The 26268-nt window shown below is 43.4% G+C and overlaps 1 protein-coding gene and 2 long non-coding RNA genes across 6 annotated transcripts in view; 2 read left to right on the top strand and 1 right to left on the bottom strand.

Moving 5' to 3' along the window:
* The window catches only part of CPQ (carboxypeptidase Q), a 175064-nt gene extending 174178 nt beyond the window's left edge, over positions 1 to 886 (top strand). For all 4 annotated transcript variants that reach the window (XM_081013871.1, XM_081013873.1, XM_081013874.1 and 1 more), the window contains exon 8: positions 435 to 886. In XM_081013871.1, coding sequence (XP_080869997.1) covers positions 435 to 595 — 161 coding nt within the window. In that variant the 3' untranslated portion in view covers positions 596 to 886. The remainder of the gene's footprint in view (positions 1 to 434) is intronic.
* The window catches only part of LOC308481510, a 351692-nt gene that overhangs the window by 237025 nt on the left and 88399 nt on the right, over positions 1 to 26268 (bottom strand). The window lies entirely within an intron of this gene.
* The window catches only part of LOC308481509, a 34578-nt gene continuing 21454 nt past the window's right edge, over positions 13145 to 26268 (top strand). Inside the window, exon 1 of the long non-coding RNA XR_013988724.1 lies at positions 13145 to 13654. This is a non-coding gene — a long non-coding RNA (uncharacterized lncRNA). The remainder of the gene's footprint in view (positions 13655 to 26268) is intronic.

Genomic DNA, 26268 nt, shown 5'->3' with positions numbered 1-26268 from the left:
AGAACCAGCCCACCTTCTTTGCCAAAGAACCACCTCACTGATCAGAATGTAAGTAAGCATACTGTAAGAAGCAGAATGTAAAGTGTCAAGCTTTTACTGATTTCACAAGAAATGCAATAAAAAGGACAGAAATTCAGTGGGGGTTTTGCAATCTAATGTTTGTTGTACAACATTTCATTTGTGCTACAAATAACTGAAAAACAGAAGCCTTCATTTTTGCTGTCTCGTTTACTCCTACAAGTTTGAGAAAACTATGGGAAGTGTATTTAAAAGGGAAGTCATAAAAAACCCAGACACTTTGGCTTAAAAGTTGTTTCATTCACCATACATTGTTTGTTAGTAGCTCACCTGGATTCAGTCAAAGCCAAGGTACAAGAAAATGTCAAAATGATAAAATTCTCATAATAACAAAGTGACTTTTTTCCTCTTTACAGCTGCCAGCTTGCGTGATGATCTCACTAGGTACTTTTGGTTTCATCATTCCCAAGGGGACACAATGACAGTTCAGGATCCTATCCAGATGAATCTCTGTGCTGCTCTTTGGACTGTGGTGTCCTATGTAATTGCTGACATGGATGAGAAGATACCAATGTAATTAAAAAGAAGGAGGAGGGGAAAGATTGATCTTTTCCAGAGCAGACAAGGAATGCACGTGGCCTATTGCTGTGATGAAATCCTGTTTTTCCTTTAAAAGCTTGTGTCAAAGATGTTCTTTTAATTATGCAGCCCTGCTTCGATTTCCTGATGATTGTTTCCTGCTACGTATATTAAATTCTGTGATTTTTCTAGAGCTGCTGTGCTGTGCCACTCACAGCAGCTTTCGGTAAAACAGGTGAACCCGTTACCTCCTGAGTAGTTTAAATAAATGTGTTGCATACAATTCTGACACACTTTCTGCTTAATATGCACTTTGGGGGGACTGAGAGAGAAGGAAGAAAAATAAAGATGTTCAAAGAATCTTGAAGAGTTCTCAGACTTGGATCTAGTTATGGGGAGAGGGGGAGGGGCCAGAGGCAAAAGTGGGTGGAGCAATGGATTCAAATGTACTGTAGGCTAATTCCTACATGCACGCCTCTCTGCCCTCCATTCAGGCCAGCAAGAGGCACGATCAGAGTTCAAGGCCACATTCCAGCTAGGCAAGAATACTTGGGGTGTGAAGCAGGAATTCTCCTGGGGAGAAATCCTAGGGCCAGAGACTGAGAGAGAGAGGGGGGGGCTGGGGGCCACATTTGGTGGTAAATACTTTGATTCAGGACTTCACACTCTGTAGATATCCCCTTGAGGCATTCTAAATGGAGAGGAACATCCGAGCTCTACACACCCCTTGCTATTCTCATTGTCCTTTGTGAGTTGGTGGGCAGCTGTCCAAAATAGAGAGCCTTCTGTACTCATGGAGGTTCCTTGCAGATTTGAGGATTCAGAGTGGAACGCTGATGGGGTGGAACTAGTGCATTTGTCTCCAGTAGCAGTGGGTATGGTGGGGCAGCAGTACTCACCTGACCTCCTGACACCAGAGTCACGGTTACATAAAGGGAAAAAGAAAAGGAGAGGTGGAGCAGTCAGTGCAGTGTGAGCCTGCGTCATTGCATTGCTCAGACCTCCCCACCACCTCTCCTCTCTCCTTCCTGTAAGTAGCAGCAGCTAAGCTCTCTAGAGGACAGGTGAGCACTACCACCCCACCCAGTGGTGTAGTGTGGGTTGCCAGTGCCCGGGGTCACACAGAGAGGGTGGGAGGGAAACAGGTGGAGTACGCATGTTCATTCAACTGCCTGACAGCATCCACATCACCCAGGAGATCGCAGCCACAGAGATAAGAAAAGAAGAGTCTGAAGAGGTCACTTCTTGGTTCATATGGAGAAGCTGTTTTCAAAAGAAAGAGTCCAGCGATGAAAGCACACAGCTATATTGAAGCAGAACTGGATGTTGAAATTTTGCGCCCCTAACCAATTTTGCACCCGGCGCAACCATCCTCAACGAGGGCTTAAGCATCAGGGCAAAACCTGACCCACCCACCTGTCAACCAGTCAACAAAAGGCCAATTATTTTCCTGAAGCAACTTCAGCTTATTGAAACAGGCACAGTCAAGTCCTGAGCGTTCCCACTTGAAGCAAATCTGCAGTGTTCCAAGATGAGGGAACAGGTGAGGTGGGGAGGGAGCATGCTGGTAACTAAAAGTGGTAATTGGCTTCCCTCAGGAGCAGGTGACAATAGCAAACCCCTAAGAGAAGGAGAAGCACTCGGGTCATGCTGGAGAGAAAAGCACTCTGCCCAGTCCATTATCAACCACTCACCCCTGCAACGCAAATGAGTGGAAAATACAGTAGGAAGAATGCATTAAGGTTTCAAGTTTAACTGCTAAGCAGGCTTGGGATTTGCAGCATCGAATGCCAGCCTGGCACACAGTTAGACCATCATCTCAGCTCAACTGTTAGCCTTGTTTTATGCTAACCAAACCATGGTTTCCTGAAGAATTTGCTAATGTACCCCTTGCCACTATATTGGTGGCCTTGGGTCTTGCTTATGCTGAGTGCAGGCTTTGGATATAGCATGCTAGCTACCCTAAATGAACTGAGTTTCCTATGGCAGAGAGAGAACACTAGAAAATGGTGGGATCTGTTTAACAGCCCATTTACTAATGCACAGGACAGACAAGCACAGAGCCAGTCAATTACAGCTCTCTGCACTGACTATAGCCATTTCCTCCAAAGGGTCTTGGAACTGTTGCCAGTTCTAGGGTTGAGAGGGCCCTTAGCTGACAGGGGTGAGAGGCAGTGGTGCGACAACAGAAACCCAAACAATGCCTGGCAATTGGATCTAGCCTTCATTAAGCTCTCCACTATGCTCCTGGGCATTATGGGAACTTTAAATGGCAGATGAGCCTAGTTGCTCATGGGCACTTGGAACATCAGGTTGGAATATTTTGGAAGGGAGAACCAAAGCAGGTGTCAACAGTGGCCCCTGCCAACATGTTGAGGGCCCTGGCCACTCCCCAGGAATGCCAGCTGTTGGGCCAGTCTCACTTGGAAAACAGAGAGTATAGACTCGGAGAAAACTGGCTTCAGAGCCACACTGACAGGGAAGGATGGATGGTCTTCATTTTAGCCAACTGGAACAACCAGCTGCCCATGGTCCACCATCAATGGCAAGGCTATAACTAAAGCCTAAAGGGAGTTTCAGTATGCACAACTAAAAGGTGTGTTTCACAACAGTATACACCTGATCGGGTCATATAACAAAAGTGATCTTCTACATCAGTTTCTTGCCTGCATATTAAACTGTGCCTAAGGAGAAATGGGTTGAATCAGCTTAACTTGTACACGTGCAAGGCACCATAATGGATTGTGGTCTGTGACTACCTTTAGTTCAAAGGCTCTTTACTTACTGTATTCTCTCTCTCCTTCTCCCCATAAAAGAATATCATTCTGTATTAGAGCTATCTGAATTTGAAACCATTTGAACACTGGCCATTTTGCATAATGATAAAATTGCATAATGGCAGGATGAGCTGTGGCCCAGGGCTGAGGGCTGAAAGAGTGAATCACATGCATCAATGGGACAGGCACTTACACAGCAGAAATCCCGAGCCATGTATTTATTTATGCTTCATTCATAAAGATCTGAACCGCTTCCATTTACTGCCAGTGAATATCAAAGTGAATCTCAACATCTATATTCGCCTCATGAAATATACATCCCCTTCAACAGTACCCAAATGACTAATTTTCTGCTCTTTATTGATTAGCATAATAAAAAATCTCATGACAACACAAGATAGAAACGTTACCATTAATCGCTGGTTGAAGTGAGCTGAGTTTCCCGCATAGAAATTAACGAAGCGCACGTCCCAATTCTCTCCGATGTATTGGAGGCATTCGAGACATTTCTTGAATCAGAAAGTGTTCCTGATGTGTTTGCAATCATTCCCTTCTAGAAGAATGAAATAAATTCCATTAAGATCAGTTGGGAACTGCTGCTGGCGAGTGGGGGGCAGCCCTTGTGTTGAACGCAAATTGAACCCAGCCAGTGTCTCACTCCCAGGTTATTAAATATACATCAGCCCTGTGGAAATATTTCCCCCTATCATTAAGAACAGGAAAAAGTGCTTAAAGCAGGAGCGTTGTTAAGAGGGAGCCCAGGGGAGCTGAGTCTGAGTCTTTGTGATGGGCCCTCAATCTCCAGTCACTTCTTCCACTTTTAAAAAACTTAAGCAGGTACAGTATATATATTGGTGTTTTTTTTCACTTTGTTCACAGGCTGGTTGAGCACACCAGAAAGTGCTGATGGGCAAATTAAAACATCAGCAGGTTGGGGGTCTTGCTGCACTGTGCTTTTGAGTTTCACCTCACCTAGCAAGTGGGGTCTTAATGGTGACCAACCCCCCATAAGACAAGTAATGGGGTCATTTGATTCAGTTCCCATTGGAAGGCAAACTTACTGAATTCCCACTTACTGAATGTGAGAAATACATTCGTCCTCCAAACATTGCCTTTCTTTCAATTTTAAATGTAGTCCTTCAGCTAAGCAAAGGCATATATACTCGGGTAAAGTGTTCATATGAATGTACATTAGTGCAGACCAGAGAGGAATGGCAGACCAAGTTGGTGGAATATGCAGAAACGGTGAGACTGACGGGAAGGATCAGAAACCAGGAAGATCAAGTACAGTATTTTTAAAAGATTGGAACAATTTCTTAATTTGTTTAAAAGACCACTGCAGACAGTTTAAATCACTGGCAGGGATGCAATAACACTTGTAAAGTGAAATAAAATTTGGTAACTATGATTATATAATAGATGAATAATGGTAAAAGATGCAGGAAAAATGAAAAAGAATAATTATTATTTTAAATGGAACCCATGGAGGGAAGGAAGGAGTCCGAAAGTTTGAAAGAACCTTTTTATTGTTATGTTTTGGAATGGTTAAAGTTATTGTGTATAAATTTATGTAAAACCAATAAAAAAAATTAAAAAGAAGGAAAGAATGTACAGTAGTGAAAACAACATAGAAAAGCACTTTATATTAGGGGAGCTGCTTTGCAAAAATGTGTAGATTTCACAAAATTGCATACAATTAAATCAGTATTGTGCTAAGCAGGTCACACAATCAACACAAGCATTCTGCTTGCCTCATGGCGCAATCTGCCCTTCCCCTCCCATGATGTTCCAAGGATTCTCTTGAATCTGCCCTCCAGGGCCAATTGGGGGGTTCTAGGACACATGAGGGGGACACGGGAGGCGCTGTGGTTTAAACCACAGCCTAGGACTTGCCGATCAGAAGGTCGGTGGTTTGAATCCCTGCGACGGGGTGAGCTCCCGTTGCTCGGTCCCTGCTCCTGCCAACCTAGCAGTTCAAAAGCACGTCAAAGTGCAAGTAGATAAATAGGTACCACTCTGGCAGGAAGGTAAACGGCGTTTCCGTGCACTGCTCTGGTTCGCCAGAAGCGGCTTAGTCATGCTGGCCACATGACCCGGAAGCTGTATGCCGGCTCCCTCAGCCAGTAAAGCGAGATGAGCGCCGCAACCCCAGAGTTGTCCGCGACTGGACCTAATGATCAGGAGTCCCTTTACCTTTACCTTTAGGGCACATGGGGCAGGAGAGGGGGGGGAAGCCCTATTGTCCTCACAGAAGACCTTGTGTGGGCTTCCACTTGTGGGATTCATTAGTTGAAACCAACTATCTGTGTATATTAGAAGAAATTCACAGTGAAATGCTGGTGAATTTTCATGAGGTCTTCCCCCCCCCCCAAAAAAAAATTCTCAAACTGTTGTGGAAATGTTGAAGAACCAAACTTAAGAATGGAAAATTAGAAACTGATTCACCCATCTTAATCTGAAAGCAAAGCCAATGATTGGTAGGATAAAAGGGGGTGGGGAAAGTGTAGGGGGCAAGAGGAAAAGGAGTGGCCATGGGGTTGGGGAAAGCCGCACAGAAATGGGGCAGGAGTATTCACAGTGGGGAAGCATGCTGGGTGATGGTGGACTAGTCACTCCCTTGCAGCCTAGTCTACCTCATAGATTTGTTTTGAGGATAGACTGGGCACAAGGGAAACTCATGAACCACCCTGAACTCCAGAAAGGGGCAGGACAAGAATGCAAGGAAATAAAGAAATAATTTGACGCTGGAAAGTTAACGTGGGTTTCCTTTCCCTGTGGTTTGTCCCGACTATCCAAAACTTGGAAAGAGAGGAGTCAGTTAATGACATGATCTTTCAGTCTTTCTTTTTTCTCAAATCTTTAGAAGAAGAATTTTATTATTACGGTTACAGACCAGTTCCAGCTCACTTACAGTATCAGGAAAATCATAAAACACAACAAGAATACATTGAATTGCAATTAGGTACAGATCTTTATATCTCTAAGTGGTATGTGCCCGCCTCTTAACACTGGCAGATGTTTTCTGGAAAGTAATCCGTACGCCTAATTCCTTGATGACATAATGCACATTGTGTGCATAGCTTTCTTATTTGCTCTGCACATTGGGCCTTTCCAGGCTGCATGGGTGTGGTCATGCAACCACTCCTCACTCAGGACTGTGAAATAAGCAATCATTTTATTAGCCCTTGCAAACTAGCCCAAATCACGTGTAACATTGAAGGCTTCCACCGCCCAATGAATTACCTGAGCTGGTTTGGTAGAAGAGAACTGACTCGTATTACAGAGGCTTCAACTCTCAATTTTTTAGTCCTGAAACTAATACCTTAACTTGGATAAATTGCAGAGAGACTTGGGTGAAAGTCAAATGCTGTGGGGAACTATGGTATTATACCACTTTTGCCATAACTTGGGGGAAATGTATTTGTAGCCTGAATTTGTGGGGAAGTGTTTGTTAAGTTGTGGGTGAACATATCAGACGACACAGCGATTCTTCAAGCAGCTCTTGTTTATTCACAGGCCAGAACAGAAAGGAACTGAAGGGTTCAGCCAGCCTGCTTATATAGAGCTCCACTAGAACGCAACAGTAACCATTTTCTGTAACTATCCAATCACTGAACGTCATTTTCGATCCCTTATTTGCATATGTGGACCTGAACTATCTACAGTATCCCCCTGCTGGCCCAGGGTGAGAACTTGAGTACATAACAGTGTTCAAGTGGCTTTGTCTTCACAGTGCATTTTGCATTTTCTTCCAGGGAATATTTTAAACTTATTTATCTTCATGGCGATTTCTTTTTTTCTTTTTTTGGCAGGGATGAGGAGCGGAGAATTTCCATAGGCAGGCTTATATTTTGGTCAGATTCCAACTACACAACATCATAGTGTGTGGGAAGTTTTTACTAGTTCCAGTAGTGTGTGACCATTATCAGTCAGACCTCAGTTGAAGTGTCTGGTTTGGAAAGCAGTTCTGAGAGTAATGCTAAGAATAATAGCAACTTTTGTAGAACTTTTGATGGGTGACATTCATCTCTGCAACAGTCCTGTGAGATAGGTTACTGTTACACTCATTCAGCAGCTGCAGAACTGAAAGTGAGAAATAGCTGCATTATGTGAGCAAAGGTGCCCAGGGAGTCCTTGGCAGAGGCGAGACTTGGATGGAGGTTAATGTCAAATGCCCTAAGTCATCAAGGCACAGCTTCCTGCAGATGCAAATTTCTGCATGACTGGAATGTGCATTTGGATAAATGTTTGCATCACCTGGGACCCACTGCACCTTTTGATACAGGTGAGGATATACCGCCCCAGTGGAGTTCATTAGATGGATGCACAATAAATTGACCAGAGATGGGTCTCGTTCAGCCTTATAGAGCTGCTTTTGGGGGAAGAAATAGACATCACACAAAGGACAGGGGCAGCTTGCAAGTTTGCTGGCCAGGTTACAAATCCAACATTATAAAATCAGCAGAAAGCTCTTTGTTATTGCAAGGTTTCCAAATATCTTCAAATCTAAACTTACAGTAGTGCAAGGTGGTCTTTTAAATAGATTTCTTCTTTGTTTTCTTTGACTTCCTTAGAGATAACAGCCTCACCGAAAGGCTAGGGAGCATGTCTCCTGTGGCATCACTTCAAACTTAGTCTGGCAAGGTCCCCGTAAATGGTGCTCCGTAATTATGCAATGTTCCCAAGGGTTGTAAGGGGTGGGGAGATTATAGCCTCCACATGGAGGAGGCATCTTTCTTCTCATACAGCCCTTGGAAACACCATCCAGACAAGCAAGAAGTAGAGTTCAAGGTGATCTTCCAGCTAGGGGTAAACACTCAAGGAGCAGGAAAAGCCAGACCAGTTAGGGGAATGGCTTGGGAAAATTGGGGGGGGGATGCAGAAAGTTCTGTGGGGCAGATACAGAAACCTGGACAGCCACATTTGAGCCCTCTCTGCAGACTGAGGTTGCTCATCCCTGACCTACACATTCATGGCAGCCATTTTCATTGGTGGGCATGTGACTTACTGGTTGGGGCCTGAGTTTAAAGGTAGAGTGAATTTTCCAGAACTTTTTTTTTTTTTTTAAAGGTTTCTGCTGTTTCTTAAAGGCAGGTTTTTAACTGGGCTGACAGCTTTTAAGCAGCTTTGCTCAGATGTGTAAGATTTGCCAGCCCTTGAGGACGGGCACAGCTTGTCTCATAACACCTGGCAGCTGGAATCGCATGCCATTAATAATTACCCCACTTGGATACCTTTCAAACTTGGAGATGCCGTCAGGATTCAATTTACGATGTTGTCACCACATTGTGAAACCACCGAAATCAAATGCTTTTCATGTTTCATATCGCTGCATTTCAGAACTGCATCCAAAGCAAGCTGGAGCCGCGGTAGATTTCACCAGAGCTCTTGACAATGCCTTCAAAGTGAGGGAGCTGCTTAAACATTTACTTTATGGTCTGTATTAGGTGTCAATGGAAGTTTTCTTCATCTCTGCCATTAATCTTTCACAATGCTTCTGAATCTGTATAAGATTAAATAGTTGGCAAACTTTGGAGAGGGTGCTTCAATTGCACAGTAACATCCCCCACCCCACCCTGGTATTTTATAGCCTTAGCATTGTTTACTGACATCTAGGGGAAGAATATTTTCCACTGACAGGAATAAAGCTCTTGTACCCATTTCTGAAGTTCTCTCAACTGACTTTTCAAAGGTCTTTCTTCAGGTGAATGCAGACGACTGCTTACTGTATGACAACCACTTCAGCAGAGTGCACAAACCATGTGGGAATCCATTGGTACATAGGCCTTGATCCAGATATAGTCGCACACAAACCATGTGGGAATCCATTGGTACATAGGCCTTGATCCAGATATAGTCGCACACAAACCATGTGGGAATCCATTGGTACATAGGCCTTGATCCAGATATAGTCACACACAATAATGGCTGGGGATACATATTCCCATCTGCATAGCAACACATATGAAACTGTTACAGTGGTACCTCGGGTTACAGACGCTTCAGCTTACAGACTCCACTAACCCAGAAATAGTACCTCGGGTTAAGAACTTTGCTTCAAGATGAGAACAGAAATTGGGCAGCTGCGGCAGCAGGAGGCCCCACTAGCTAAAGTGGTACCTCAGGTTAAGAACAGTTTAAGGTTAAGAACGGACCTCCAAAATGAATTGAGTTCTTAACCCGAGGTACCACTGTACTGCAGTCTCCCATCTGCACCACATAGGGCAGGGATGTATACGGGACATCTCGGAATTATACCTATAGTGGTACCTATAGTCCAAGGGCTCGATTCTAAGCCCTGGAGGGCAGCAGCAGGGGCCCTGAAGCTCATACCAGTCAGGGTAGAAGTGCGATGAGCAGGGGTAGGAAAAAACTTACATGTTTGTGCCAGTTCCAGGCTGGTGGAGCGGATAGGCCTGGATTTGACCACTTGTTGGTAGCTGGACCAGCTTAAAATCCAGCAGATCTTTGGCCAACTGAGCGCCTTTTCTCCCCCCTGAAGTTGCCCATTTATGCTTCTGCCCACACAAGCTTTCAGAGGGCAGAGCAAAGTTCTCCACAGACGTGGAACCTCCTCACTGGCCGAGACATGCATGTCTGGGCAAGAGGCAGAACACTTTGCCTCATCCAAATCCCTCCAGCATGGCGAGTTGGGAGTTCGGATTACTCTGCCCAGTGGTAACATTTAAGGATGTTTTTAAGGTTCGTGGCCCGATTTATTTTCTCTCATTCTCTCTCTCTCTGGGGGAAAAACATACTCCATAATCTTTCTTTTAAAAGACTCATGAGATGAAAACTAAAATTTAAGATAAAGAAAGCATATTTTGGAATCACTTAACTGTGAGAAATATGCAACCAGTATGTCATCTCAAGATAAGCATCAGTCAGATTTATTGCAAAGTTTTGTTTAAGAACCAAAAACAAAAGCGAAGTGACAATGTTCAATATGCCTTGTTGCATTTTATTTTCATCTTAACTTCTTACTCTTTTTTATTATTTAAGGAGAGGAATGCAAAGCAAACAAGGAGGGAAAGCAGAATGAATGCTAAAAAGGTTTTTTTTAAAAAAGAGTGGCATTTTTGACAACTGTGAGTGAATTATTTTCTTGTTCAAGTCAGAAGATATGATCTGCTCTTGACATTTTCATAAAAATAAAAGATCACATTCAAAGAAAATAAGCAATTGTTCAAATCTTTGGGTGTGTTTCTTTTATAAGTAGTCTTTAATTCTGTTTGGTTTCTTTGAACCAAATCAAAAGTAAAAGAAAAACAGGGCAATTCTAAGGTCTGTTGCAGAAGAACAGTGGGGGGGGGGTCACTCCAGTGATCTCCTAGTATGCCTACAGAAAGCTCTATGGGTGTAAAACTGTGGGGGAAATTCCCACTGTCTATAGCATGGGTAGGCAATCTAAGGCCCGGGGCCCAGATCTGGCCCAATCGCCTTCTAAATCCGGCCCACGGACGGTCCAGGAATCAGCGTGTTTTTACATGAGTAGAATGTGTCCTTTTATTTAAAATGCACCTCTGGATTATTTATGGGGTATGGGAATTCATTCCCCCCCCCCCAAAAAAATATAGTCTAGCCCCCCACAAGGTCTGAGGGACAGTGCTGCTGAAAAAGTTTGCTGACCCCTGGGCTATAGCATCTGAATTAGGGCATTTCAGAGATTCAAAACCACACGCCCACCCACCCACACTTCCCAGCAGAGTCCTGGGTCAAGTCCCATACCTATGTAGCCTTGAGGTGACATAGTTTTTTACTCCCATTGTTTAGTCGTTTAGTCGTGTCCGACTCTTCGTGACCCCATGGACCAGAGCACGCCAGGCACTCCTGTCTTCCACTGCCTCACACAGTTGGGTCAAAGTCATGCTGGTAGCTTCAAGAACACTATCCAACTATCTCGTCCGCTGTTGTCCCCTTCTCCTTGTGCCCTCCATCTTTCCCAACATCAGGGTCTTTGATTTCCTTAAGAATGGAGAGGTTTGATCTTCTTGCAATCCATGGGACTCTCAAGAGTCTCCTCCAGCACCATAATTCAAAAGCATCAATTCTTCGGCGATCAGCCTTCTTTATGGTCCAGCTCTCACTTCCATACATCACTACTGGGAAAACCATAGCTTTAACTATACGGACCTTTGTTGGCAAGGTGATGTCTCTGCTTTTTCAGAGTCTTACACACACTTATTTGAGGGTTTCCTCTTATATCCTATTCTTATCACAAACATGCCCCTTTAATATTATTTTTAACTGAGCAAAATTCATGTCAGTGAGGTCTCTTTTTGCAGAGTTCTAAATTAACGCTGAAAAGTTTGAAGAGCTATGTAACGATTTTTCCGATAACTAGCAATTCAGTCTTCCAAATCCTTCAGTTACGTGCCTTCGCACATGTCAGCTCCCAGCCTTAGATTTGATAAATGGTTTTAATTGTATCCTGTCACTAAGCGGAATCCCATCAGAACCTGGCAACAGGAAATTGTGCGTATTTGCAGTAGGAGATGAAGCTCATGCTACACCTTTAAAATGAACCATCACCCTCCGTGATTGTTTTCTCAAATGTGTTTTTAGGAATCGGTCTTTGTCAAGACTGCAGGAAAGTAGGAATCAACATACTTATCTCCCCAAGGTGAGCTTTCACACCTTTCAATTTTAAAACAATGGATTGAATCATAAAGTAGCTTGCTTCCAGGGAAAAACCAACAACCAGATTGCCTCCTTGAAACGGTCACTGTAATCTCGAGCCCCACATGTGCTCCAGAGCACACACAGAACTCTTGCATGACTGAATTTCCCCATTCACTTCCATGGAAGAGGCAACTGTGCATGCACAGCACTGAAAGAAAAGGATCGCTAGCCCTAACCATCAGACAACAGATTGTTATTTTAATTTAGGAATGGGAACATGTGATCCTCCAGATGTTTCTGGATTTCAACTTGCATCAGCACCAGCCAGCGATGTCCAAGGTAGAGGTGTTCACAGTCCAACAACGTCTGGAGAACCACAGATTTCCCATCCCTAAATTAAAACAATGATTTATTCCCTAATGGCGGTACCAGCTATTCCCATTCAATGTTTTACACCAGGCACCCCCAAACTCTGCCCCCAGGTGTTTTGGGACTACAACTCCCATCATCCCTAGCTAACAGGACCAGTAGTCAGGGATGATGGGAATTGTTGTCCCCAAACATCTGGAGGGCTGAGTTTGGGGGTGCCTGTTTTAAATGCACAGTTCTTTGTTTTATGAACTCCACTCAGGGCAGGTGAGTCTTACCCTTATGCTTGCTCTTACACACTCCAAGAGCAAACATTTCTGCAAATAAGTTAGAATGCGAACTGAAGTTCATGGTGGGCAGAGACATATTGTGACGCTAATTCCAAACTTTGGGCCGCTGTTGTTGAAAGCTTGTTTTGCAGCATTGGGGGGGTCCTGTATTGCTTCCAGAGCCACGGTCCTCTTTTTTCAGTGCAAGCACTGCTGGCAGCGTCTGCCTCGATTCCATGGGAAAGTATTTGGCCAATCACATGCTGACATGTTTATCTTTCTAGCTGTCAGGATGACTAAGTATGCAGGCTGAATACTATCATTCAGCTTGAATGGAGAAATAGCTACCACTCGCGAAATCTGACAGAATAAATATACTTTCAAACAAGATCTGTCAGATTCCTATTAATCTTTTGGCTTAGATCCCATTGCAATTGATCTTAAATGGGGTCACACTGACGAGCAACTAACACTGTGGTGTTTTCCTTTCCTTCGCTGAGTCTAGGTAGCCGTACGAGACAGTGGCTGCCCGTCGATCGGTGCAGGCATTCCTCCGCTTTCTTTGCACTTGCCTGCGCATTTGTGTGCCTTTCAACATCTAATTACAAGGATGAACCCCAAAGACAGCTTATTGTTGGGGCTTCAACGCTAATCCAATGAAAAAGCGGCGCAACCTCTTCAAGGCAATGACAGCATCTGCCCTTCCCCAGCTACCTTTCAAAGCAGTCAGTTCGTGAGCAGCCTCGAAGCCAAGTGAGAAAAATAGCAAACACATTCAGCCTCATTCCTCCGGGTACAAACTGTGCTCAAAAGAACTCGGAGTTTCAGAGCTGCCCAGAATGTCAGCACATCACTTCCTGCTTGATCTAAGCCGGACTGACCCTAGGCAGAGTTTGATAGCATACTGATCCGTTGTTTTCCCATGATCAAGAGCGGAGCTCGTCTCGCCCACTCCGACCACATAGACATTTCCATCTGCACCGATGTCAAAGCATCTCATCCACAGCAGAAAGCATCCAGGTCTGGCTCACTTCCTTTCTGGTATTTACATAGTACGGTGGAGGGGGGGAGAGAGAGACTGAATTGAAGCCCTTGCAGTCCTTTTGGCTCCCCCCACCCTTGAGTTTGCTTAAGTGTTGGCATCTTGTTTATGCAGCAGAGGCTTGCGAAACTCCCGAGATGGAGAGATAGAGAGAAGGGGTTTTTTTTTGCCAAAGTTTGGTTTTTATGGATTTCTGGGCAAAATGTGTACAGGTCTAAGCCAGGCCCTTGGTGACCACCTAGGCATTGCCAAAACAGAAGAAGAGGGCACATATTTGCGTTAAAATTGCAATGTGCTAATATATCTATATGAATATGGAGATGTGCCAATATAGAAATCATGACTGTGAAATGCAAATGCCGCACATCTTTCCACAGTGTGGATGACTGTGACCAGGTGATCTTGCTGCCCAGGTGTTTTCGAGACAACTTCAAGGCTCTTGCTGCACTCTCTCTTCTTGGGGTTCTTTGCCTTTAAACTGGGCTTGGACCAGTCAACCCTGTAAAAGCAGAGGATGCTCTCAAATAGAGCGCTGGCAGCCCTTCAAACAGAAGATTTCCCCCTGTAAAATAGGACAGGGGACCACCCTATTTAAATGCCAGGCTTCACTTCTAGGCAGACTGGTTACCTTCAGCCAATACAATGGGGATACGAATTAGAGAGCTCACCAGTGGTAAAGAATCAAAACATCAGAAATCTGAGACTATTGTAGATCCCTGAAGAAATGAGCGAGCTTACTACTATGTTTGTCTAGGGAAGGCTAAGTGGAGAGAACAAAACCAGTCACATACTAGGGGACATCATTTCAGTTTTAGGTAAAGAGGGACAAAGAGATTTTAGGAGTTTCACTGCAAAGTCTGAAAGCCAACTCTTCGCTATATTCAAGAGTGAATCGCTTAGACCCTAGTTAAGAGCATTCATTTTAGTTATTTCATTGTTTATATCACATATACATCCCCGCCGCCCCAGCTTTTATGAAAGAGGTCCATGCCTTTAGCACACAGGTTTGGCAAATGTTCCTCTCAAAAATAACAAAAAGGAGGCTTCCCACAGGCATCTGGAAAAATGTTGGACTAAATAGGCCTTTGGTCTGATCATGCAGGGTTCTTATGTGGCAAAATCTCAAAATGGTGCTCAAATATTGAAACATCATTGTAGAGTGTAATATATATGTTGCAAGGTTGTTGCTGCTTTTAAGCATTTTTTGTGTTTGTCAAGAGCTGTGCTCAAATCTTTCTGAATACACTTTTTGAGATAGGAGGAATCTGAGGTTTTTCTTCTCCTTGCCCCAGAAAAGAAGGCAATCTCACAGAATCTCCACTGTTTTTTTGTAGTGTCCATCATTTCCACACATACACACCATGCCCTGGAATGATGGTAGGTCCAGGGCATTGTGGAGGACACAGCTGCTGCTGCTGCTGCTGCTGCTGCTGCTGCTGCTTTTACTGGCAGCAGAAAAAACAGAAAAAAACATAGGAGCATAGAAACAGTGAAAAACAAAGCTGACAGCATGGTTCAGGGGAGAACATGGGCAACCATTTGTGGAGGTGTGCTATGAATCTTTCCCAAGTATTATGTCCACATAGTTTAACCACAAGATGTTAGGCAAAGCCTTTCAACTTCCTTTCCCTTTCAATATGTCAATGTTGTGTGGCAAACATATCCTTACATTAGCTTATATTCTGGAATTGCAATATGTTATGCTGTAAACACCATGCAAGAGTGTCATTTTCTACAAGTGCTTCCAAATGGGGACTTAATATTGTTAAACAGGTCACTGAGATATCACAAATGGGCCAGTGGTAGGAAATTTCAATTCATCAGATTTCCCCTGGAAAGTAAGTTACTCGTTTATTTTATTTCACATCCTGTGCCTTTGATCCCAGAAAAGGCAGCTAGGACAACTAAAGATATGCCTCTGTCAATTGCTTCTGAACGTTCAAAACAGTCCAAGTGGAACTGCTGCCGCTGGTTCCTTCTGGGCCAGTTTGGCATTGTCTGAAAGTATTCAATCACCTACTGAACAAATAATCTTTCCCACATTAAGACAGAGTAGGGGGAAATAGACACATCCTTTCTTTAGTAGGGTGTACAGTGATGCATCCTACTTCCTCCTCTTTGCAGTCTCCCAGTAGTTTGTTCAGGTAATGATTTGTAAGGCTCATCACAACCTGTAATTCTCCATCACTCCAGCCACTTTTCATCTTGTACGACATCAATACCAGGTACATTGTGTACGGCACTTAATGGACTGTTGATGGGAAATAGGTGGCCTGAATTACGTTAGTCATCCTAGGGCTTGTCAGTCAGAAGGGAACTTGAATGAAAGAACATGGTGTGCTAGAGTCAGGACAGCAGAATAGAGACGACTGACGTCTGCACCCACATCTCGGGCCATCTGCAGGGAAATGCAAAGCTCAAAGCCTTTCATGAAGAACTTCAGAACCAAGATGTTTTTCTCAAGTAAGTTGACTGTTCCATTTCTTTGAAGGAAAATCAAAACGTTAAACTCCCATTTGGTTGCAATAGGTAGAAGTGCAAATGTTTAAGAGACAGACTTTACACAAGTTGATGAAGAAGTAAGCAGCACCGAGTTCAATGAGGCTGTTTGTTGAGGAAGTGTGGAGCAGCTACATAGGAAGGGCTGTAGCATTCTGCATTGTGCTCAGAAAGTCCCACGCATCTCCAAGTAGGACTGGGAATGTCAGGAATCCTGGAGAGCCACTGCTACTCAGTATATATGATAAAGAGCCACACAAACCATTGGTGTGACTCAGTATGAGATAACTTCCTATGTACATGGGCAGTTTCCAGCTAGCATGATGGAAGATGTCTGGTGGAAAAAACATTGTCTCACCAGCATACCTCCATCTTTGCTGCCAGACTGGCACCTACATCACATCCTGAAGCCCCTCAATTGGATTTACAGTAATATAGGACTGCACCGAAAATGTAAGACCAGAAAATTTCAGAAAACAAAGACTAGGCATTTCTCTCTTTAAACTGGCTACCATACTACGGGTTCACTGCAAAAAGCTCTATAACATATTCGAATTATGCAAGTGTGCAGAAATCAAGACTGCTGATTTTTCTTTTACCTTGCAGGAAAAATTATGACTCCTAATGGAGTAATTTGGGGTTGGTACATGACACTTGCTTAGTAAGCTGTATTTGGCCTTAGAAGTGAAGGTAAACCAATCAGAAGATCCTATTCCATCGGCAGCTATGAAATTACATCTCCACATTGTCAACAAAAATCTCCCAGCAAACCAAAAAGGGAAAAAAGAAGAAGCTGTTTGTGGCTTTCCCCGTTCCAAGTTGCATAGACACCATAATTTTTAAGCATAGTTGCAAGTTTTATAGTTTTCTTTATATATAACAAACACAGTTTGTGGCAGCTTGTATGTGATAGTCAGAGAAACCTCCCATTTTATTTTTAGAAAAGACAAGCACATTACGTGAGAAAACGTTGTCCTTCTAGAGAAATTATGCATAGGAAAAATTCTAAAATACTCTGATGGATTGTAGCCCCTTTCTTAGAAGTAGGCATTGATGCCACCTTTCTCATACCTTAAGGCACGTGGCTTTTGAACTTTTCAAACTGACATGCTGTGCCAGATCATCAGAGTTGAGCAGCTCCGTGTTCTGAGGGGTCCACGGGCAAGATGTATTCAGGAGCGCCCCTCCCTGAGTAGGTCCACCTTCTCCTCGCCCACTAACACGGCTATCCATTCTGAGTGGCAATCGTTCAGGTGCCCATAGAGCCAGCGGCAAAAGTGAACAAAGCAATGGATATAATGCTTAGCTGTAGGTTATATTCAAGCTACACAAAGGGCAGTGGTTTTGACCTACACCTACCCACCCACCCACATGTCTCCACCCTGGCAACTGAGAGGCGTTAGCACAGTTCAAGGACGCTGTCCTGGACCCCTGGCCTACCTGGCAGCAAGTCAGTACTCCAAGTCCAAAGTTCTAAGTCTGATGATCAAGCCACACAAGCAAAGTCCAAAGGTCAGGAAACAAGGCCAAGTCCAAAGTCCAGCAGTCAGGATACAGTCCAGAGTCAAACCCGAAGCACAGTCCTATGGAGGTCCAGGAGCATCCAAGCTGAGCTCCACCAACATGGGCAGTTGAGCAGACACAGCACCTCAGCTCTGCTTCCCTTTTGCACTTTGCTTGCTGATTGCAGCATCTGGGATTTATGAGGCATGTGGCCCTCACCTGTTCTGAGCCCACTCCAGCTGAGGAATCACACACCTCCTTCCACAGCTAGTGAGCCCCACCTGGCCAGCTAGGGAGTTGGGCTGTGGATCTTTGCTTGCCTCAGCCTCCTAGAGCGCAGCTCCCGCTGCTCCCTACAGCTCAGAGCCCACTGTGATCATGGAGACAGTGGCCCCTCTGATTCCCCTTGTGTGTACTTCCTTCCCCATACCCTGCTTGCCCCGGTGTGTCCCAGTCCCAGCTACATCCTTCGCCAGGATACTTTCCCTCCTCTTACTCCTCCCCATCATCCTGGCAGTTCATGGCAGACACATTCCCAGCCAGGCAGGAAGTGCTTGAGGGGAGCAGGGTGGTGGAGACAGGGTGTGCCCTGGGGAATAGTCCTGAGGCCAAAATAGAGGCCTGGTGAGCTGCATTCAGCCCCTTGGCTCTGATGTTCCCAACCTCTGGCTTATCTAAACATGGCTTCCCACAAACCCGATTCAATCAGCACCATATTGCAGAATCAAGAGCATTGGAACTGGGCATGAGGGAAACCATTCCTGTGGATTGTGCAGCCCGTGCCAGCCACACCGCAGTCTCCAAATCAGGAATTAGTGTCTGCTGATAACTGAGACTATGTGGGAGGAATGCAAGATTTTTAATGTCCTCAAGCCCTACGATGAGCGCAAATTTAAAATTAATAAGCGTTTATCAGCCATTAAGCTTTCAGAAAACAAGCTCTTCCTTTGACTTCCTCACAGTGGGATTTTTCTTACAAAACAACTGCAAAACATCACACTCCGTAAAAGCTTTCACAATTCCTCTGCTGATTACACACAGTTCAAAATCCCTCGCAGTGTCAAAACTAAAATGCTACACCTACTGTCCTCAATAATATTTTTTTTTTAAAGATCTTGTTTTTAAAGCTTCACTTGCGTTGCCAGATATACTCATTCCAGATAACAAGAAACAAACGGGCATTTTTAAGAGGGCCAAAAAGGCAAGGCACCTTCTCACCCAAGGTAATCTGAAAAGGCAAGCCACATTTTAAATGGAAGAGCAGCTCATGATTTGAATAAACCTTCTCTAACAATTTCAAAAAGTGTTTTCTACTTTACCTATAATTGTCAATCCTTAGGCCCAGAATGATTAAACTGCAGTTAAAATGTGCAGACAAAAGCTTTCAATTTGTTTTTCTAGTAATTACATAAGCCACCGAAAATGTCACATTCCCCCACCCTGGCTTTTTCAAACATTTTTTTGTAGAAAGAAGCAAACTTAAAACAAAACACCAGTTTAGGATGAGAAAGAAATGAAAGCCAAGTCCTCAGGAAGAGGAAGAGGGATTTTGGTTAAGTTGCTTTGTCTGTTTTTCTTTCCATGATGTCAGGCCCTGGAGGCAAAAAAAACCTCTCAGACAATACATTTAAGAGAAGAAAAGGTGGGGATGGCTTGAAAAGAGCCATTTGTTTCAGACTGAGCAAGGACCAAATAAAGGCAAAATCACTACAGGTCAGATCTGCAAAGCCCTCTGGAATAAAATAAAATCAAAAAGAGTGACAGAAAAGACACATTTATTTCTTGCAGACGTTTCTCCATTAAATTTAACCAATTTCATGCTATGTCCATTAACCGGAAGACAGTAAAACCAAATAAAACTTATTCCCAACAGAAAGGGAAACATCTCCTGGCCCCATGATGGAACTTGGTGCTAGCTGCTGCTTACTAGAACAATCTCGCTATCCCCCAAAGGCAGAACACATCCCTGAAAATATTTGACATGACACCTGAGCTGAAAAACAAGAAATAATGGTCACTCCTAAGAAAAAACATATAACAATTCCGCTCTCTAAAGAACCACCAGACTATTGTGAACCAGGGAAGAAATGTCCCAAGTCAGAAAGAACTGAAGCTTTAGCTCAAGATTCCAGGCGAAAGCTATCTGATAATGCACAGTTTTAGGAAGGGTCTATTCAGTTTTCATAATGTAAGGGAAAGAAAGAACTATCATCTTACCCTAAGGACATTTTATTTGCATCACAGACTTAGCCTAGTTTAATAGTGACTCTCTTTACACAAATCCCAGGACTATCATGGAAAGGCTTCGAGGACACATCAACCAGGAGGGTAAACAAAAACCTTGCTTCTCTCCAACAATGGACCAAAGTAGACACAGAGGGTGTGGGGGAAGGAGTTATTGGTTTGGGGTTTCGTTTTGTGTTTGGTTCCTGTTTTTATCATGCATTTTGCGTTTTACATAGTATTTTTAGGTTGCTAACTGCCCTCAGATCTGCGGATAAAGGATGGTATACAAATTTAATAAATAAAATAAGAATAATACTCAAATATAAATCCAGTGCCACCTAGTGACTAAACTGTATAACAGCATTATCCAGACAGAACTATAGTTCTGAGTGTGGTCCTGGAGATCTCTAACAGACTGTTCAGCACCCTAAATAAACTACAGTTTCTGGAATGGTTGTGAGAAGGCCATGAAAGTTAAAGGGCTATAAAATGGATATAAGCCTGTAGACTAGATATGCCCTTTGTTATATTACATGAGAAGATTGTTTTCCTCCTTCGGAATATCCAAAATATCCCCTCGCAGAGCCACAGTTTTCAGAATTCTCTGGGAAGAGAGATCAACCATTAAACCACTCTGAGTAGGGAACAGGAGTCTCTTAACAACTCTTCTCACCCTTAATGAACTATAGTTCCAAGGAGTTGTGGCTGTTTACAGTGTGGCTGTTTAAAGTGGTATGATACTGCTTCAAATGTATAGTGCAGATGGGGCCCAGAGGTAGCTGGACTACAACTGCCATAAGCCCCAGGCAGCACGGGCAATGGTGAGGGATGATGGGAATTGTAGTCCAACAAACATATCGAGGGCTATAGGGCTCTCTTAGGCCACACAAGAAAAACAGATGACTATGGCTTGGAATAAGGGACGCAGGTGGCGATGTGGGTTAAACCACAGAGCCTAGGGCTTGCCGATCAGAAGGTCGGCAGTTCGAATCCGTGCACCGGGGTGAGCTCCCGTTGCTCGGTCCCTGCTCCTGCCAACCTAGCAGTTCAAAAGCACGTCAAAGTGCAAGTAGATAAATAGGTACCGCTCCGGCGGGAAGGTAAACGGTGTTTTATTGTTGTTAGCCACCCTGAGCCTGGCTTTGGCTGGGGAGGGTGGGATTTAAATAAAAAAAATTATTATTATTATTATTATTCCGTGCGCTGCTCTGGTTCGCCAGAAGCAGCTTAGTCATGCTGGCCACATGACCCGGAAGCTGTACGCCGGCTCCCTCGGCCAATAAAGCGAGATGAGCGCCACAATCCCAGAGTCAGTCACGACTGGACCTAATGGTCAGGGGTCCCTTTACCTTTACCTTTATGGCTTGGAATCAGCAGGGGTCTCCAGATGTAATCTCACCTCACTTTTAAATGAAGGGACCATAGCTCTGTCACAGCACATGCTTTGGATTCAGAAGGTCAAAGGTTCAATACCTGGCATCTCCAGTTTTTAAAAAGGGCCATGCTGCAGGTAATGGGAAAGACCTTGGTCTGAGATCAGGGAAAGCTGTTGCCAGTCGGAGTAGTCAGCACTGGCCTAGAGGGAGGAATAGCTCTGATCTCCTGTAAGATGGCTTCCGCTGGTCCAATTAATGAACCATACTGGCTCACAGGGCCAAACTAACCAATGTTCAGGAGCCATGTTAAAAGGTTCCTAATGGGCTTTGTTTTCACTCTGCTGGTTTTTAAACTGAAAAGCAGCATCAGAGACTACACCCAGGAGCAGAAAACAAAAAAGTGAGATGGAAGATCTTCTTAATTATTGCTCTTCACACCATTTTCACACAGCAGCACCCCCAAGCTACTTTCCCAGGCATGAGGGGCTGGGACAGATTATGGGACTTGTCTTCTGGTAGAAGAAAAGCAGCTAGAGGGTAGGAAACAAGTATCAAGTGAGGGAAAGGGTTAAGCCACACGCACACACACACACACACACACACACACGTTCCTCTGCTGAACATTCCTCCAGCCGACTGCATATTAGCTGGTATGGGCCCAAGAACTTTGCTTATCTCAAAGAGTCCAGGCAACAATTAGCCACACTCATGCAGACTTTTAATATAATGTTAGAAATGGATAGGGAGGCTGTTGCCCAGTGGGAAAGGTTTTAAAGGAGTGCATTTGGGAACAAGACTTTTCCTGTATTTATGGATAAGATATAAGCATTGATCAATCATCCCTTGGACTCTCTGCTTTGTTTCCTTTTCCAGTTGAAAGCAAGATACTTGATGAGAAGACCTATATCATGTGCGGAATGAGATAAAATATTAAAAGATTTCCCAATCAGCGACGTAGTATGGTTCGACGTTCACAAGTCTATTTGAATATGTGGTTTCTTCTCCCAGTCTTCCATTATGTGACAACAATCCATCAGAATCATAGTGTCTGTTTTTCAAGTATAGCCAGGCCCAGTATAAAAGCAGCCCTATAAACATAGCTTGCATTTTACTTTATTTTTGCATTATGCAGCCTGGTAAATTATTGAATTTCTCTCTCTCTTCGGCCCCTTGAGAAGTCATTTGTTCACCTAGCCCTCATCCCACTCTCCATACAAGAGTGGCACTCTACAAGAGGCTAACTTCAGAAAAATCATTTGGTCCAGAATACAGCTGCAAGGATGTTTGTGGGTGCTTGATGATGTGACACCAATCCTGGTTACCAATCTTCCAGGCACAATTGAAAGTGCTGATGATTGGGAACTTCTGGGAGGAAAGATGGCTGACTAGTCATCTACTGCTGACACTCTACCACAGAGATAATTATGTGGTGATTAATTGTCTTCTCCCAGTCTTAAAGTCAACTCTCCACATTTCTTCACCAGCATTCAGATTTTCTTTTGAAAAGTCCCCATGAAATTTCATCAGCATTCAAATGTGCACTTCCCCTGTTATAACCCATTATGTATGCAATTTTGCTTTTGCAAGCAATCTTCTTCTAATATAATAATTTTTGCATTGGATCATTTTGGTTGGAGAACTGCATTGGGTGTGGAGAAGTGAACATTTCTTGGAGTTGACTGCCTTTCATTTCCTGAATTTCTACCAGGAAAGGCATTTTTATACTGAGATACAGCAAAAGTGTTTTTTGTTTGTTTGTTTTTGTTTTTACATTTTCTCTATAGATCTGATTCCCAGCACTTCAAAACTCAATATATATATAAACAGAAGCTGGCATATGCTGTCCAGCCCAAGATGTATGCCTGTTCCATGCTTTGAAACTGCACAATCTGACATTAGCAAACTCCAGGATCTCTGGTGATATTGCAATTGATAGGGCACAGCTCCCAGAACATATTCAGTTTGGCAGGTCCTGAAAGTTAAACCTCAGGTTTTACTGCAGTGCTTCAAGGGATACCTTGACTGACAGAATCCCCAAGCTGCTCCTTCTGCAGTCAGGGCAGTGCTTCAGCGCAAACATAGTTATTCAACAAGGAACCAAAGAACTAAAAGCTAGTAAATATATCCATCTATAAGGCACAGACAGATGAAATCTGATTGCAGAAAAGCAGCCATGACAGAATCACTTTGCATGCTGCCTCAATGGGAAGGAGAGGGAAGAGGCCGCACACAAAAATTGGTGTTTCTCACTCCCCAACCCTCACCATTTCTACAACATATGCAAAACTATCATTCGGGCAGCAGCTCAGTGTAACAGTACCAGTGGGGTATGGTGAAATTTTTCATAGGGGAGCAGTTAGGGCCAGAATTGCCTCCTTTTAGCCACCCTACTAAAATCTAAGCTGTGTACACACATAGCCTTTGAAATGCACAGGAATGATTTTTTCCACAATGCACTTTTGTGCATAGCCATTCTACACACCTTCCTGCAATAAAGCCATCTAAACTGGCAGCTACTGTCTGCGTTGTCTGCACACACAGGTGGGCATGTAATCCACCTAGTACACAGTGGTGTTCTCTATTCCTCTCCCATCAATTAGTATTCCTACAGACATACAGAGATAGATAAATAGATGATAGATAGCTAGCTAGCTAGCTAGCTAGCTAGCTAGATAGATAGATGATAGATAGATAGATAGATATAGATGATAGATAGATAGATGATAGATAGATAGATAGATAGATAGATAGATGATAGATAGATAGATAGATAGATAGATGATAGATAGATAGATAGATAGATAGATAGATAGATAGATATTTGCAGGATAAGGACACCATGGGGTTGATATCTTCTCAATACCTGAGCCAAATTCCACCTACATCTGTAATCAATAAAGTTGTGGCCATTTTTAATCCAAATCATTTCATCACTCCTTACTTTAGCCACTGCCTAGGGGTGGGTGGAGTTGCAACTTGGACTACAACTTTTGTACAGCACCTGCATCCAGCACTGAATGAACATTATCGCACAATGCGTACACATCCTGATTTATCTGGGGCATAAATTATGGACACTTGGCTTGAGCATTGTGGAACCTGAAACTACTGAAACTAGTTGTGTTTTAAATTTGGAAAAACAACTTCTAAACTGAAGTCAGATTATATAAGGTATTTCAGATTTACAGAATATCTTGTTTCTGGGGTGACGACCTTAATAAAGTTTTGACTTTTGGCCTTCCACATCTGAAACTTCAATTCCATTTTTTTAACAATTGTGACATCTGTTTAAACATGTGTCTCGAGGGTCAAATAAAATGGAACCTTAAGCCCTGGTGCCATTGTAAAAATCATCATTATCATCTTGGTTCAAAATGTCTGAGCCAAAATTTCAAACATTGGTACTGTTGTTGTCCTGACTTTTTCTGAGGAAGTTTCTATCAGTGTTTAATTCTTAGCATCCTATAATAAAACTAGAATATTTATTAGTGGCATGTGCCCTGAGTGTCACTTTTCAAATATCCCCCCTTGCCTTGCCTGCCCCAGGAGACAGCAAGGAAACACCAAAACAGAGTTTCACAAAGTCAACACGGAAGAGTCACAGTTCATTATATTCAGAACCAGAAGGTCTAGTCTGTTTCCCACATTACATGTTAGGAAATGTTCGTATGCCATACTGTGTGTCATAATACCCAGAACAAAAACAGGAGAAAGGGGTGAACTGTGAGAATAAAGAATAACCTGAAATGGATTGGTGGACCAGTCATATTTATTCAAGAGAGATTGATTCAGAATACTAAGGAATGTCGGCATGGATGGATTTTAGAACATCTTCAGATGTGGACTGTTGACCCTGATTAGCATAACTGCATTCACCATTCAGCTTTTGCTCTTGTTTGTTGTATATTCACAACATTATAATGTGCTTTTGGAGAACTTTTGTGAAAATATAACACTATCGGTTATTGCTATTTCATGTTTGGTTTTGCCATTGCAGGTCCTTTTTTTGCTTTCTGTTCTCCATCTTAGAGGGAGTAATGGCCAAACTTGACTGCCTGCTATACCCAACACACTTTTCCATGTTGCCATCATACTTTGACACTGCTAGGGAATATTGTGCACATGCACCAAAAAAGAAGTGAGAAATACTTAAACTCTTATAGACTTATAGTTCAGCTCTAGAGCCCATGCTTAGCATGCAGCAGAACCCAGGTTCAGACCTGGGCATCGCCACTTAAAAGGATTAGGAAGTTGGTAATGTGAAAGAAACATCCTGAGATCTTGGAAAGTCACTACCTGTCAGAGTAGACAATCCTGGACAAAAAAAAATCTAGCCTTCCTATAGTTAGCATGGATCAAGTCCTACCACTGTCATTACCTTACTACTCCTAGCCAGGCATTCAATCTACTTGCATCAAAAGAAATATATGAGACAGAGTAGAGGTGTACTGCCAATCCCTACACCTTCTGCCATGTTGCCTGGAGGACAAAACCAAGGCTCTAAATTGGACAAGGGGTCTCCAAGAATAGAGAAGACACCTTTGTCCTCAAACTCATTGAGGGCTCTAAAGGATAGAGATGTGCTGCAGGAAGGGATGTGACTTGCTAGCCTGCCCCTGCTCCCACTCACCTATTTGCTTTAATGAAAGTAAAAGGAACACTCAAATACAGCTGTTATGTGGCTATTAACTATCACTTAGTCTGAACTATCCTGAGCTAGCAAGAGAAGCCTGAGTGCAAGCATAGCTGGCTTATCTGCTGCCAAGGTGCTTTAACTGCAGACACACACACCATATTTTTAAAGTACTTCCCGCAAAGAATTCTGGGGGCTGTATTTTACCACTTGCAAAGCTGCGATTCCCAGCGCCCTCAACAAACTACAGTTCCCAGGATTTTGGGGGGGAAGGTCATGTGATTTTTTCTGGGGGTACACATACCCCCTGAACATTTTGTGAATCTAAGTTCGACCTCATTGAGGGGCAGTATTT

This window comes from Podarcis pityusensis (assembly GCF_964106645.2).
Source record: "Podarcis pityusensis genome assembly, chromosome: 7".
NCBI classification, from domain to species: domain Eukaryota; kingdom Metazoa; phylum Chordata; class Lepidosauria; order Squamata; family Lacertidae; genus Podarcis; species Podarcis pityusensis.
The sequence above is the reverse complement of the archived record's forward strand: the minus strand, read 5'-3'. Positions and strand labels throughout refer to the sequence as shown.